The following is a 14,066-nucleotide window of genomic DNA, read 5'->3' as shown; positions in this document are numbered from 1 at the left end:
CTTGTCATGGGGTTGTGCTCCAGCCGATTGCTTATCAAGCCCGCCCGGTTTGTCCCTAGATGATCTTTTATGTTGGGCGTGTCACCACTTTCCTTTTCATCGCTCAAGCTCGAGTTGGAATTTTTTAGCGTTAATTTAAACTCATAAATATCGTCTTCGTCTTCATGTTTGTTCGCGGTGGATTCCGAAACGGAGATGCTCAGACCACCTGCGACACCCGAGTTCTCACCGGTATGGTCATTGTCCGGGTTACCAATCGTTACCAATCGTGTTCGTGCCGGCACCGTGCGTACGCTTGTTTGTGGTGGCCGACCCAGAACCAGCTGTCGTTCCACTGCTTTGTACTATGTGCTAGGTCTACTACAACTAACTATTTACTCTAAAGTTGGAAATGAATTTGGTTCTGTAGATAAAAAAGAAAAAGGTTAGTGGAAACTAGCTGTCAAGTAATTGTATCTAAATTATAGAGTGGAAAGCAAATCATATCGTCTTTCCTATTTGACCTGTGTCATAATGCAAAACAAGGTATATTCATGTAAGCTATGGTTAGATACGAATTATTACCAAAAATCATAATGGTCATAATAAATCGTCAATTCTTTTTTTGGTGAACGAGCTTACTCATTCACTACTATGAACTGAGTGTATTTTGTACCGTGTACTTCCCTACGTTGTGATATTGCTTAGATTTCAGAAACAGAGACTGGAACTTTTTAAGTTTGCAAATGGAGCGTGAAAGTACGTCCGATGTATTCAACTGCTAGGACAAGATTGTCTATTAAGCGCAATGCGCTATACTACTACAATCTTAATTACATTCTAAATCTTATGTAATACCATCCAATATCTTTGCCGGTGGCAACTCCATTTCGGATTATGTCAATCATTTCTGCACGTACTCTACGTTGAACTTATTGAAGGGAAATGACAAAACTTTGAAGGACAATTTTTTATGCTTTAAATTCTAAATCGTATTAGTTAATTACCTGTACCTATAAAATTATCTATTTATCTAATTATTATTCTTAATCTTTAATATATCTGTTTTAAAAGTAAGGTTATAACAAAACTCATGATGAACCAGTCAAAGAGTAATGTTCAAACTTCGGCTGGGTGAGCTTAACAATTTTCAGGACAAAAGAGGACGGTAACATTTTCTACTTAGAGTTGGTTTAGATTTCACTTCTTTATTTCTAGAAATTATTTTTAGAAATCGTATTGCCACCTCCGCGCTTGGCAATTTTTTAACACTTCTTCATTTGAATTCCGCATTTCTCGCATTGAATTCATTAAAAAAAGAAACGCTCGACCGGATGGTACCAAAATGTAATAATAAGTAAATAAAACAAAACATTCGCTTAAGTTATTCCAGCACGCAAATTTCCTCAAATTAAATATTACTTTATTCTGTTTTATTGGCTCACAACTGAATTAATTTGAATTTAAACTTTTGAATCGGGATCTTATCGAGCAACTGCACCCGAAACGACAGATATACTGTCATGGCGTTGAAGTCGCACAAAGTCGCAGAAAATACACACTTCGCGACATTTCGCAATTTTTTATGTATAAAGTTTGACAAGTCGCAGTCGCAATTGCGACAATCGCTAACTGTGTAGAGACAGTCTAAGACTGCAACTTGTCAAACTCTATACAAAAAATGCGATGTTGCGATGTGACGACACATGTATAGAGTTTGACAAAGTCGCAGTCGCAATTGCGACAATCGCTAACTGTGTTGAGACAGTCTTAGGGATTGATATAAGCTAGGGATGGTTATGTGCTAGAGATGGGTTTGCGCTGGAGATGGATGTGCGCTAGATATGTGTGTGGGATAACATGCATTCCGTTCTGGAGGAGAAGCAATTTTATTTTTTTCTAATAATTTTATTTATTTTTTATTTTTGCATTTCTGAACAGCTTGATCGTGCTCATGAACAGATTTTATTGCCCTTGGAAGAATTTCGAAAAGTCCATATTGGTGGTGTGAAGGAAAACAAAAAGAAATATGACAAAAAAACGGCTAAATTTTGTCAAGCTCAGGAAAGGTTCCTCAATATGTCTTCAAAGAAATCTTCTCCAGCAGTGATTGAGGTGAGTACATTTATATTCTTCTTCTTAATCGGCATAACAAAACCTCAAGAGGTCTAACACTGCCATTTCTGGCTTTCTGTGACTTTATTTACTAGTAACTGGATAATTAGTCTTGCGTACGGGGAATTGGCCCGGATGGGATTTTGGTGCAGTCCGTTCGTATGAAAACTGGCGCCGCTACCATCTGCCACCGGGCCGCTCCGAGTACATTTAGATTAGCTACTTTTTTAATTACACTAGTTACACTAACATAATCGATATATAAATTGCTCGGTAACAATGTTCTATAGAACAGAGCGAGTAATTTGCAGGGTTTAACAGTGCAGAAAACAAGCTTTTTCATCTTCAACACACATTGAATAACATAACAGTCCACGACTTGAACACAAGTTTAACCGTTCAAGATAAAGGCATGGTTTCAGGCGAACGATTGCTGAACGAGCTATCGTTCGTTATGTCAAGCCCTTTAAAAATGAATTGGCTTGGTCTCAGAATTGTACAAATTTTGTCAATTGGGTCATCTGTTTGGTTCATCAGAGCTCATTTTTCGTTCATTTGGTGACATTTGGGTCTGCTACGCAACTCATTCAAGTTGCATGCAATAAAACACTGTATAGCTAAAAGACTGAAATGAAAACTGTTATACCAGAACAGTTTCATGTTTGTTTTTTACAGTGTACCACAATCGTTCGATACAGGTTTGTATGGAGCTGGAGTTACTCTAAGACATGGTTTACGGCGAACGATTGCTCACGAGCGATCGTTCGTTATGAACTCACATTCCAGTTTGCATGCTATATAACAAACCCTAATGTTTGTATTCCACAATTTTAAACGAACGTCAATACGACGGTTGCAAACCATTTAATGTGTTATATGATGTGCAAAAATTGTTTTCTTACATAGAAGTCGGTAGTGTTTTATAATGAATCAAATTATTTAGGTATTTAATATTTTTCTAAGTTTTAAATAATTAAATCCCCTCAGATGTCAACGCTAATCATCTCTAACTTGGAACAATAACAAAACAAACCAATCGATCGATCGATCGGTACCCAAACAAACCTGTATCGATCGATTGATCGATCGACAAACTGTTCTGGGTAGAACAGTTTTCATTTCAGTTTTTTACCTTTACAGTGTTTTATTGCATGCAACTATGTAATAAAACAATTCTTGTACGTCATATAACACATTGAATGAATGGCAACCGTCGTAATGACGTTCGTTTAAAATTGTGGAATACAATCATTAGGGTATGCTATATAGCAGGGGTCTCCAAATTTTTCAGCCCGCGGGCCGCATTAAACTATGGGGTAGATCATCCCAAAAGTTAGAAAGCTTAAGCTTTAAGTCTGTATCTGCCAAATAATCCAGGTACCGGGCTGTATCATTCTGTACAGATTCGTAAAGGACATAGCATTTTGACATAAAGAATGACACAAGGGATCATTTTTGTAAACTACAATTTGAGGAAAATCGATTTAAGTTTAGTAATTTAATTTTAATTTCAATGCAATGAAATAATATACAAGTCTAATTATTGAAATAATTTTTTTTTAGTTGTTTTCGTTAAAAAAAATTTGTTAGCCTTTTTTGCACACGGGAAACATGGCCTAACCTGACTCAGACCAGCTAGCAAAATTCTTTGTTTTGACATTTGTCGAGTTTGGGTTTTGGGTTCTTGGGTACTTTCATTGAGAAACCAATCTAATCCTTCTTTCCTAGGCTTAACTTGGGTTGCCATTTGTATGGCGAGCTGTAAGCGGATAAGCCTGGAAACGTCAAAACGCATACAAAAAACTGGCTTAGAGCGTGATGTATCTCAATGATAGCGTGGGGGCCACTTACACATTACAGGGTTTTACATTAGATAGGACATGGCGAAATCAACTCGCATAAACAACGATCCAACTCGCATAGACGTCCCATGGCGCGTCTAGAGTATATTCAGCGTAAATTTACGCGGTTTGCACTTCGTTCCTGGAACATCCAAGTAGACTATGATGGACGCTGCGCATTACTTGGCCTGGAGTCGCTAAAACAGCGGAACTGTAATGCGCAGAGATTATTTGTTACTGGGCATCGGCATAGTCAAGCATCGAATTGACTCGCCGACGCTGTTCTCCAGACTAAATCTATACGTCCCAGCTAGAAGGCTCCGTGCGAGGATGTTACTTGACGTAGAGGAAAGTCATAGTCGTTTCGGTTCCTCTGATCCGTTTTTAATTATGTGCCGAGAATTTAATGCTGTTTGTGATCGTTACGACCCTGACATGTCGCGTTATGCGTTTTTAAATTGTATTCGTGCTGTGCGGTCAACTTTCTGTTAATTTGTTTTCTGTTTGCTATATTGTAAAACTAATCTTAAAAATGCTTCAAAGGGGTTATATGAGGCCCATTGAATTTAAAAAAAAATAATAACAAATAACATAGTTTACTGAATCGCTAAGACTGGATATGGAATCGCGTGCACAATTTACTGCAAGTGTTACGTACGGGAAAATTTACAATTTTAGGGCTTCGGGGGCACAATTTAGTGGATGTCATATCCGGCCGGTCTGTTTACGTACCAGCGGATTCAAGCGATTCATTAAGTTGGGCTCGTCATGTTCTATCTGTTGTACCCTGTACCTTGCGGGTTATTTACACAGACGTTGCGCTCGAGATGATTTTTTTTCACATTTTACAATGTTAAATGTTACTAACTATTACAGTAATTGTTATTTTAACAGTTAAAAACATTACAACTTTCCTAGACATTTTCATTAAAATGGTAACACATTAGACATTTTCATTAAAATGGTAACATTAGGAAAAGCGTCGCGGGCCACACTGGAGACTCTCGAGGGCCGTAGTTTGGAGACCCCTGCTATATAGCATGCAAACTGGGATGTGAGTTCATCACGAACGATAGCTCGTCAGCTTTCGTTCGCCGGAAACCATGCCAAAGTGTTCATTTCAATAAAACAACTGTCACATTGGCTTAAACAAACATCACATTCTGCGTGGTTTGTTTTGGTTGGCTACAATTTTGTTATTCACATGATCATGTATACACTGCTTTGTGGCAAACATGAATTTTTGATATTAATCATTATTATGTAACAACAATAACAACTAATTAATAAAATTCTGTTGCGATACGTATGTACGCTCAGCATGAATTGTAGGAGAACATGGGGCAAATGTGCCATAGGGGCAGGTAACTCTAAAGTGATTCACCTACAACCCTTCTAGAATAGGTGGTTATTCATATATTTCTCATAACGCATTAAGAACTGAAAAAGTTAGTGTAAAAAACAAATTAAAGCTTATACGGTTCTTCGGAAACAGGTTTTAGTAAGTTAAACAATGAATTACATAAGCGGACACACTTCCCCCGAGTACCGCTATACGACCAAAACAAACATCACCGAATGACGTTTGTTTAAGCCAATGTGATAGTTGTTTCATTGAAATGGACACTTTATCTTGAACGGCCAAGCTTGTGTACAAGCCGTAGACTGTTGTGTTGTTCAAACCGAGCATTGTGTTGAAGATGGAAACGCTTGTTGGAATATGAAAACCCTGTATATTTAAAAAAAGGTAATGTTTAAAAAAGGTAATGAGATTCATGAATCTCGAGGATTTGTGAAACTCCAGGATTCATTAATCTTTGAGGATTCCGAAATTCAGATTCATTCTTTCATTTCAAAGTTTCATTCAAATTCATGAAGCCGAATCTCAATTACCCAACACTACTCGTGAGCAATACCGAATTAACGGCAGTTTATGCGGTATTGAGTACAATTATTTATTTACCATGGACATTTTGATAGTAATTTTGCATTCCATCAGTTCAACATTATGTTGAATCATAACTCTTTCCACATATTTTAACATCAGCTCTCAACCACATAAGTATAATAATAACTTTATTAAAGTTGTATTAAACGTTTGTTGTACAAGCTCACATCAATTTCAATAACTATCTTAAAAACTTTATTTGTGACGTTTAAATTCGTGCATTCTTAAACATTTTAATGTGCGTTAGTTTGATCTGTTCAGGAAAATGGTAATATGTTCTAACAATTTTTTGTTTCATTTGACAAATTAGTTAGCAATTTCTTCGATATTTCGATTGTTTGTCATTCCAGGCAGATGCGTCGTTAGGAATGTTGGAAAGGGAATATCTTAGAGAATCCTTGAGCTACGTTTTGCGTATACAGGAGGTCCAGGAACGTATAAAATTTGAGTTTGTGGAAATCGTATTGAGTAAGTATAAACATATATAGTTCATATACTTTTCGGCTAGTACTAGTAGAAGCAAGTACTAGTAACTAGTAAACTAGTAAATTACTTATATGCATCTGTAGTCAATAGTACGTAACATCAATTTCTAGAATCAAATATGATTTTTTCATTTAGAAAATTTGTGTAATAGTTCCCAAAATAGGCGGGTAATACGCGGTAATACCGCGGCGCCGGTCTTCACACGACAGGACCGGCCCAATCCCTCGTAGCAAGGACTGATTATCCTGCTGCGTGGTAACATTAAGTCTAGTAAACCAGAAATGGTAAGCATGATCTAGAAGGACGTTACGCCAAGAAGAGAGAGATTTCAAATTTTTAAAGCATTGAGAAACACAACTTACTAAAATGGTACATAACATTGCAATATTCTTGTACTAAAATAATGCGCGGTACAGCAATTTTACTCTTATTCGTATTTTTTGTACAATTAACTTACTTCACTGCCTTGCTCAAAAACTTTGTGTATTACATACTATTTGATTTGTCCTTTTTTGATCGATTCATTTTATTTGCAGAAAATCATTTGCTCTGATTTTCTCTGTGATGTGAAATCTTGTTTCCTTTTACAATTACACGAGTGAACTGCACGTGCTTCGCTCCATGTCTCTTGATTCAATTGATTCCTTTTTATAATATCTCCTCCTGATATATCTCCTAGACCTGCTACTGACATGAAAAGATCGTCATTTTCGAACTTAGAAAGCATTTGAGTATGGAACCACAGCTGTTTATTGAAAACCGAAATACGTGTTTGTCGTTTGGACGCTGATGCCGATCTGACATGACTGATCTGCCGATTGAATGCAGATGTAAAGCTCTCGGTGATAGTGGTGATAGTATCGGTATCTAATACAGGTGTAACGCAGGACCACACTGCGTGATCCCGTCTGGTCATAACTAAATATTTATGCAACTTGATTACTTATGCGAAAAATAAACCATTTGCATCGATATTTCCTGAATTATCGACGATTTCATCAAGAGTTGCAACGTTTTTCTCTGATACGATGTCAACCGATAGTTTGGCAGGTATCAGAAAGAAGAAACCCTGTGGGCCAGATTGTACGATTGTAGTTAACGACGAACGAAAAACGTATGGCATTCTACAGCTGCGGGACCAAGAGCGCAGAGACTTTCGTATGAATTGCCAAACTCTAACAAACAAGTGTCTAACAAACTTTGTCAAACCAAACGGAAAACCAATCAGCATTACACAGACTTGTTACCCGGCAGTCTACAGGCACTGAACATTGAACAAATGTTCAATGAGCAAAACTGAACCTCGTCTACGCGCTCATTGAACAACGAGCAGATCTGATCTGTCAAATGGACAGAAGCATTTGGCTGTTGTTCAAAAGCAATTCAAAAAAGTTTCAAAATGAAAAGTGCATCCTTTGCACCTTTTAATGATCCGTTTTGGTTGTTGCAGAGAAGTTCTGCAATTAATCTTGTTTTAATCGCTGCAATGGAGCGGGATAGAAGACCGAGAAATACTAAACTCCTCAAAGAACGACCTAAAAAGAGCAAGTTTGCTATATTGTTTCCCAAGCTTCCTTTCCTTCCTACGATTAAGGTAGTCTGGATTACGTACATCCGATATCAAAGGAATATTCTCGAACATGTCGATCAACTGCTCCTCGTTGATAAGCAAGTTTTCCATTTTGCTGCAACCAAACTATCAGCATAATTTTCGTAATAAACAAAACTTTCATTAACTTACCTTTTTTTAACAATAAAACGATGATAAATAAATAAACGACGAATGATAGATACAATACGAAGCACACACAGAACATTACCGTTGTTTACCGGTCACCGTTGCAGGTCAATCATAACTTTGAAGTTCAAAAATTCTTTTTTGAAATGTTCAATGAGCAATTCGAACATAAACAAACTGAAATGAAAAAACTCGGTTTTTCATTGAGCAAAAATGTTCAGCGAGCAAATTTTCCATACGATTTGACGTTTCTCGTTCAATATTAAGTGCCTGTAGACCGCCGGGTTATAGAAGGGCAGTTTTCGTTGAGTTTGTTCTTTCGTTGACTCGCGACAACACAAACTGTCAAACGCGGCTTTTTATTGCTCTGAGGTGAGAAACATATGTAAACAAGCGAGATTCTGAGGCAATTGGTTCTATTTCATTTCTTATGTTAAAAATGATATCTGGATATTTATTTAGTGATAGTGATACAGAGTAGTATACAGAGCAAGTTGAAAATCTTATTGCGCATCGCAGAATGTTGCGTAGTAAGTTTAATTAACAAGCAGGTGAGTAAAATCCATACTGATGATCGTAATTGTTATGTTTATTGCAGGTTTATGAAAAACTTCAGGCTATTAAAGGAAGCATTTATATACGTCCTGTCCAAAATAGAACCAAAGTTTCCACCTAGCAAGGGTACCGAGTTAACATCAAAAGGGGTGTTGGCTGTTACCATTCGCTTCCTTGCCGAAGGAAGTTACCAGCACGGCTTCGGCCACGATTTTAATGTTGCCATAGCTCAACCGACATTTCTAATTGGTTAAAAATATGTTCGGTAATACCGGTCCCACACAGACTGGTACAAAATCCGTTCTGTCAGAGCAAAGATTGACTGTCCAGCTATGTGGAAAATAGTAATTCGACACGGCGTGGCCATAGCGCTTAGCGAACCAGCACGGCTTCAGCCACGATTTTAATGTTGCCATAGCTCAACCGACATTTCCAATTGTTTAAAAAAATGTTCGTTAATACTGGTCGCACACAGACCGGTACAAAATCCGTTCTATCATAGCAAAAATTGTGGAAATAATAATTCGACACGGCCTGGTCATAGCGCCTATCGAAGAAAAAAAAAATCAGCAAATTGGTTGATGTTCAATGTATTCCAACTTAAAAAATTATTTGTTTAATTTTACCTTTAATCTACAAACCAATTAAACCAGACCTGTTCTGATCACTAAACGATTAGCTAAAGTTGGGTTGCAAACACTACAAAAGTATAATGATACTCTTGAATCCGTACGTGCGAATACAGCCTGGCCAAATTGGCCAATCACTAATTCAAAGCGAATTCATAACCAGTTTTTCCGATAGTATAGTGTTTAGTGTTTCCCTATCAATTTCATAGTTTTTTCTTATTCGCTTGGTTCAGATCACGGAAAAGGTTTTCTAAAATTAAAATCATTCGAGCATGCCTTTTAAGTATCTTTATTATTGTTGTTTTTAAAACGTCCTACTTTGCTAATTTTGCAGCAATCACTAGTGGAATGCCTTTCAAATTTGAGCCTTTAAAATTAACGGCCTTACAGGGTTTAACAGAGCAGAAAACAAGCGTTTCTATCTTGAACACAAGTTTAGCCGTTTAAGATAAAGGCATGGTTTACGGCGAACGATTTCTCACGAGCGATCGTTCACATCACATTCCAGTTTGCATGCTATATAACAAACCCTAATGTTTGTATTCCACAATTTTAAACGAACGTCAATACGACGGTTGCAAACCATTTAATGTGTTATATGATGTACAAAAATTGTTTTCTTACATAGAAGTCGGTAGTGTTTTATAATGAATCAAATTATTTAGGTATTTAATATTTTCTAAGTTTTAAATAATTAAATCGTCTCAGATGTCAACGCTAATAATCCCTAACTTGGAACAATAACAAAACAAACGAATCGATCGATCGATCGGTCAAGAGTAACTGGAGAGCTCCATACAAACCTATATCGATCGATCGTGGTACACTGTAAAAACCAAACTAAAAAAAAAAACAATACAAACTGTTCTGGGTAGAACAGTTTTCATTTCAGTTTTTTACCTTTACCCCACTAGGCAAACAAGTGCTCGAACCCGCATGCAAGCCCCTAATTTTGTGTCACCGAGCTTCGGCCCATACAAAATTAGGGGATTCGTTATATGAAATCAGGGCAAAATAGGGGATTCAACTACGAGCTTCTGAGGGTGTGTGAGTGAGCGTTTGCAGCCCAGAGGTATGCATGTGTGAGTGAGATCGCTCGGTTTGTGTATGTAGTAGTGATTTTCGTTTTCTTTAGCTCAGCTGATTAATTTTGAATTGTCAGTTGATAAAAATTTTTAGTTTTTTTTTACTGAAGCTAATTTATATTTTTTTTTCAATGTACAATTTTACAATTTTTTTAGTGTAAGACAAATAAATGTTAAAATTAAAAATAATAATTGCAAAAGATACAATGACGAACTACCTATCCCGCATGAAAATCTGTTTCTGTGTCTCGATGTTGCTTCAGAATAAAATGATGAATAACGTATTGAATTACTCCGAGGCCGTAACAAAAGAATTTTAGTGCGTAGATTTGTTCCTATCCGTGTCCAACAATAAACATTGCAATGGCCAACATCTCGTTGCGCTTCCTTGATTTGGGTTTCGATGTTTTTCATCTGTCATGATGGTTTCACTAAAATAGAAAATAAAATATCGTCCCATATTAGCATTACGAATGTAATTTATTATGTGCAATCATTGCAACGATATATGCATGCAATCGTAACGTAAAGCATGGTTAGGAATGTTCCAATTATGAAACTAATTGCATTAATATAATACAAGTACTGGGTTGCATTGTTGTTGTTGTTTAAAATATTAAAGAGACTTTGAAACATGAGAGTTTCTTTCGTCTCTCTCTGGGTTGCATTGATTTACGTTGTAAACATATTTACCTTTTACAATCTGCAACGATGAAATTATCCGTTGTATTAGACCGAACGACACCCCATTCTGTAAATAGGACAACATGGATCAATTTTATTGATAATTGATAAAAGGAAATTAGTTCGAATTGAAGTAAACGTTGAACACTTACAGTGGTCTGCATTCGAATATCTCGACGGTCCCACAGGCTCTGCTACCCACATCCTATTCCGCCACGGCCTCGTTGTGTGTAGTGGAAGTTTTTGTCACCGCATATCCAAGCGTGGGTATACGAGCTAGCCTGAACCCCTTGGGCGGATTATGGTGGATCTAACATGGCAATACAGGGCGGAGTGGATAGCCCATATTTCAGCTACCAAACCAAACCATCGTGAAACCCTCCAGAGCTACATGGGGCTTTAAGCGCAAAGCAAGTTGATTCCGTATTCTGTAAATAGGATAAAATGGTTAGATTACATTGACATGGTTGCGAAAGAATGGCAATCTAATATAGATAAGAAATTATAAATTATTACCGTTTAGTTGACGAGACGAGCTACATTTCCTGATATCCCTTATTTGCTTCAAAGCCGCAGTTTTAACACAACTGTGTTGCATCTGCTTGGAAGTGTCGATTGGATAACGACGAACGCAGAATGAATCAACTGGCACAGTATTACCGGACATCCCCTGTCGAAATATTACGTAGGATTACACATTTTAGTATTGGTAGATAACAGGTTGGCTGATAAGTCCCCGGTCTGACACATAAATGGCGCCGCTAGTATTAAATGCATATTATTTTTATATAGTACCAACCTTCAAATGATTCGTGTCAAAATTTGACGTCTGTATGTCAATTAGTTTGTGAGACAGAGCGTCTTTTGTCAAGCAACTTTTGTGCAAGTGTTGTTCCACCAAGACAACGCACCGTGCCACAAGTCATTGAGAACGATGGCAAAAATTCATGAATTGGGCTTCGAATTGCTTCCCCACCCACCGTATTCTCCAGATCTGGCCCCCAGCGACTTTTTCTTGTTCTCAGACCTCAAAAGGATGCTCGCAGGGAAAAAATTTGGCTGCAATGAAGAGGTGGTCGCCGAAACTGAGGCCTATTTTGAGGCAAAACCGAAGGAGTACTACCAAAATGGTATCAAAAAATTGGAAGGTCGTTATAATCGTTGTATCGCTCTTGAAGGGAACTATGTTGAATAATAAAAACGAATTTTGACAAAAAAATCACTATCAAATATATACAATAATAATTAAAAACTGCGTCATCTCTTTCATTCATAATGGCCAGGAAATAGACAATACCCGGTCCCCAAAGCAGAATTATTTTACTCGATCATGTAATCGTTCATTTAACTTCTTTTTTCCACCCACATCACTAAACTAAAGGTTTTGTTTAGATCCGGTTGATTGCAGCTCGTAAAACAGTAATTCAATGCACAACCGAATTAGTAGAACACTGATAGATCACTTCTTACTTTACCAAGTTTACCAAGTCAAACTATAATGAGCGTAGAAAATCTATTTTTCTTACCAAAGATCATGCCCGTCTTCGCCGGCACCGAATCAGAACCGGAACCCTCCATTGCGTTGAGTTCTCCTGCGTTTTTATAGCTATCGGCAAAGGCACAGACACCGGAATGGTCCCGAATTCCATTTTTATTGTTCAGGAACACCTGTTTCACTAAACAACAGTAAAATGTAAGCCAGGTTTCAACATTGTTGTGGTTTTGCTCACAGGCTCTGATAGACTTGTCAATTTTTGGCGTGACAAAAATTAGGGGACTTTTGTATGGGCTAAGGGCAAAATTAGGGGATTCAACTACGGGCCTGTTGGCGAGCCTATGTATGAGTGAGCGTTTGCAGCACAGGTGTATGCATGTGTTAGTAAGATCTCTCGGTCAATCTTCACGGTGTGTTGTCAAAGTTTAAATTTAAGGTGCAAAACGATTTGATGCACATTAAAATCGACCAACTGACGGCAATCATGCAACAATCCGTAAATATCACAAACACCGGTCCCAACATCAGCCAAACATCCGCGCCAATTTTCCGCATAGTGGAAACGTACGAGGAGTTGTGTGACCTGGAAGCAAGCATCCAGAACCCCCAAAAACGGGATGAAATGGTGCAGTGGCTGAGCCGAAATATTGCAGAGGGAACCAGCAAGCAGCGTGCTTGTGATGCTCTGCACTTGGTGGTAGGACATAACGTCCTATTGCAAATGTCTTGGACTGGAAGAGGAAAGGGAGGAGTTAAAGTAGCTTTAGGTAAATTTAAAAATATTTTGTTATTTTTAAAGATATTAGGTGAAAATTGTAGGGACTTAGAAATTAAACAGTGGATGCAATTAAAATTGCAACATATAGATAATTTAAAAAAAAGGAAATACGTTAACAAATTTATTTGCCATAAGCGTAGAACTACCAATAAGCCTTTAGAATAAGAAATATAGTTATAGTTTTAAATGATAAGCTAGGAAATAAGTATACATAAGAACTTTACATGAAATTTATTGTGATAAGTTACATGAAATGTATTGTGATTGCCTTAAGCTAAAGATACTACGATACTTATATTTACATGAAATTATACTTCTTTGTTACATGCAAATGAATGTTGTGTGCTTAATTACCAAATACATGCCATAATAATGATCCGAATGGAAGACTAAATGAACGAATCTAAATGAACAAAACAAAGTAATTAGTTGCTTATAAATCACTTCAGCATCATAATAAACCCATAATTATTAAACACGTCCAAAAAAACGAAAAAAAAAATGCTTCGTATTACGTGAAAACGCGATGTGTGCACGTAGCATCTTACCCACCTCCTTCAGCCTCATCAAATCTAGTACGTGTATGTATCGATCTCCGGCGGATCGAGCAGGTTGCGATTGACGAAATTTCTCGGCCACGGTTGTCTGTTCACCAGTCATTTAAAGTATTGTGTATGCTGAAACGACGGATAGAAATCATTGAGTAATTACCAAAATATAAAATTAATTATTT

The 14,066-nt window shown here is 37.3% G+C and overlaps 1 protein-coding gene across 1 annotated transcript in view; it reads left to right on the top strand.

The window, feature by feature from the left end:
- LOC128718157 (rho GTPase-activating protein Graf) overlaps positions 1–14,066 on the top strand; it is a 111,931-nt gene that overhangs the window by 51,336 nt on the left and 46,529 nt on the right. Inside the window, exons 5-6 of the mRNA XM_053811829.1 lie at positions 1,921–2,094; positions 6,234–6,351. Coding sequence (XP_053667804.1) covers positions 1,921–2,094; positions 6,234–6,351 — 292 coding nt within the window. The remainder of the gene's footprint in view (positions 1–1,920; positions 2,095–6,233; positions 6,352–14,066) is intronic.

This window comes from Anopheles marshallii, chromosome 2 (genome assembly GCF_943734725.1).
Source record: "Anopheles marshallii chromosome 2, idAnoMarsDA_429_01, whole genome shotgun sequence".
NCBI lineage: Eukaryota > Metazoa > Arthropoda > Insecta > Diptera > Culicidae > Anopheles > Anopheles marshallii.
The sequence above is the reverse complement of the archived record's forward strand: the minus strand, read 5'-3'. Positions and strand labels throughout refer to the sequence as shown.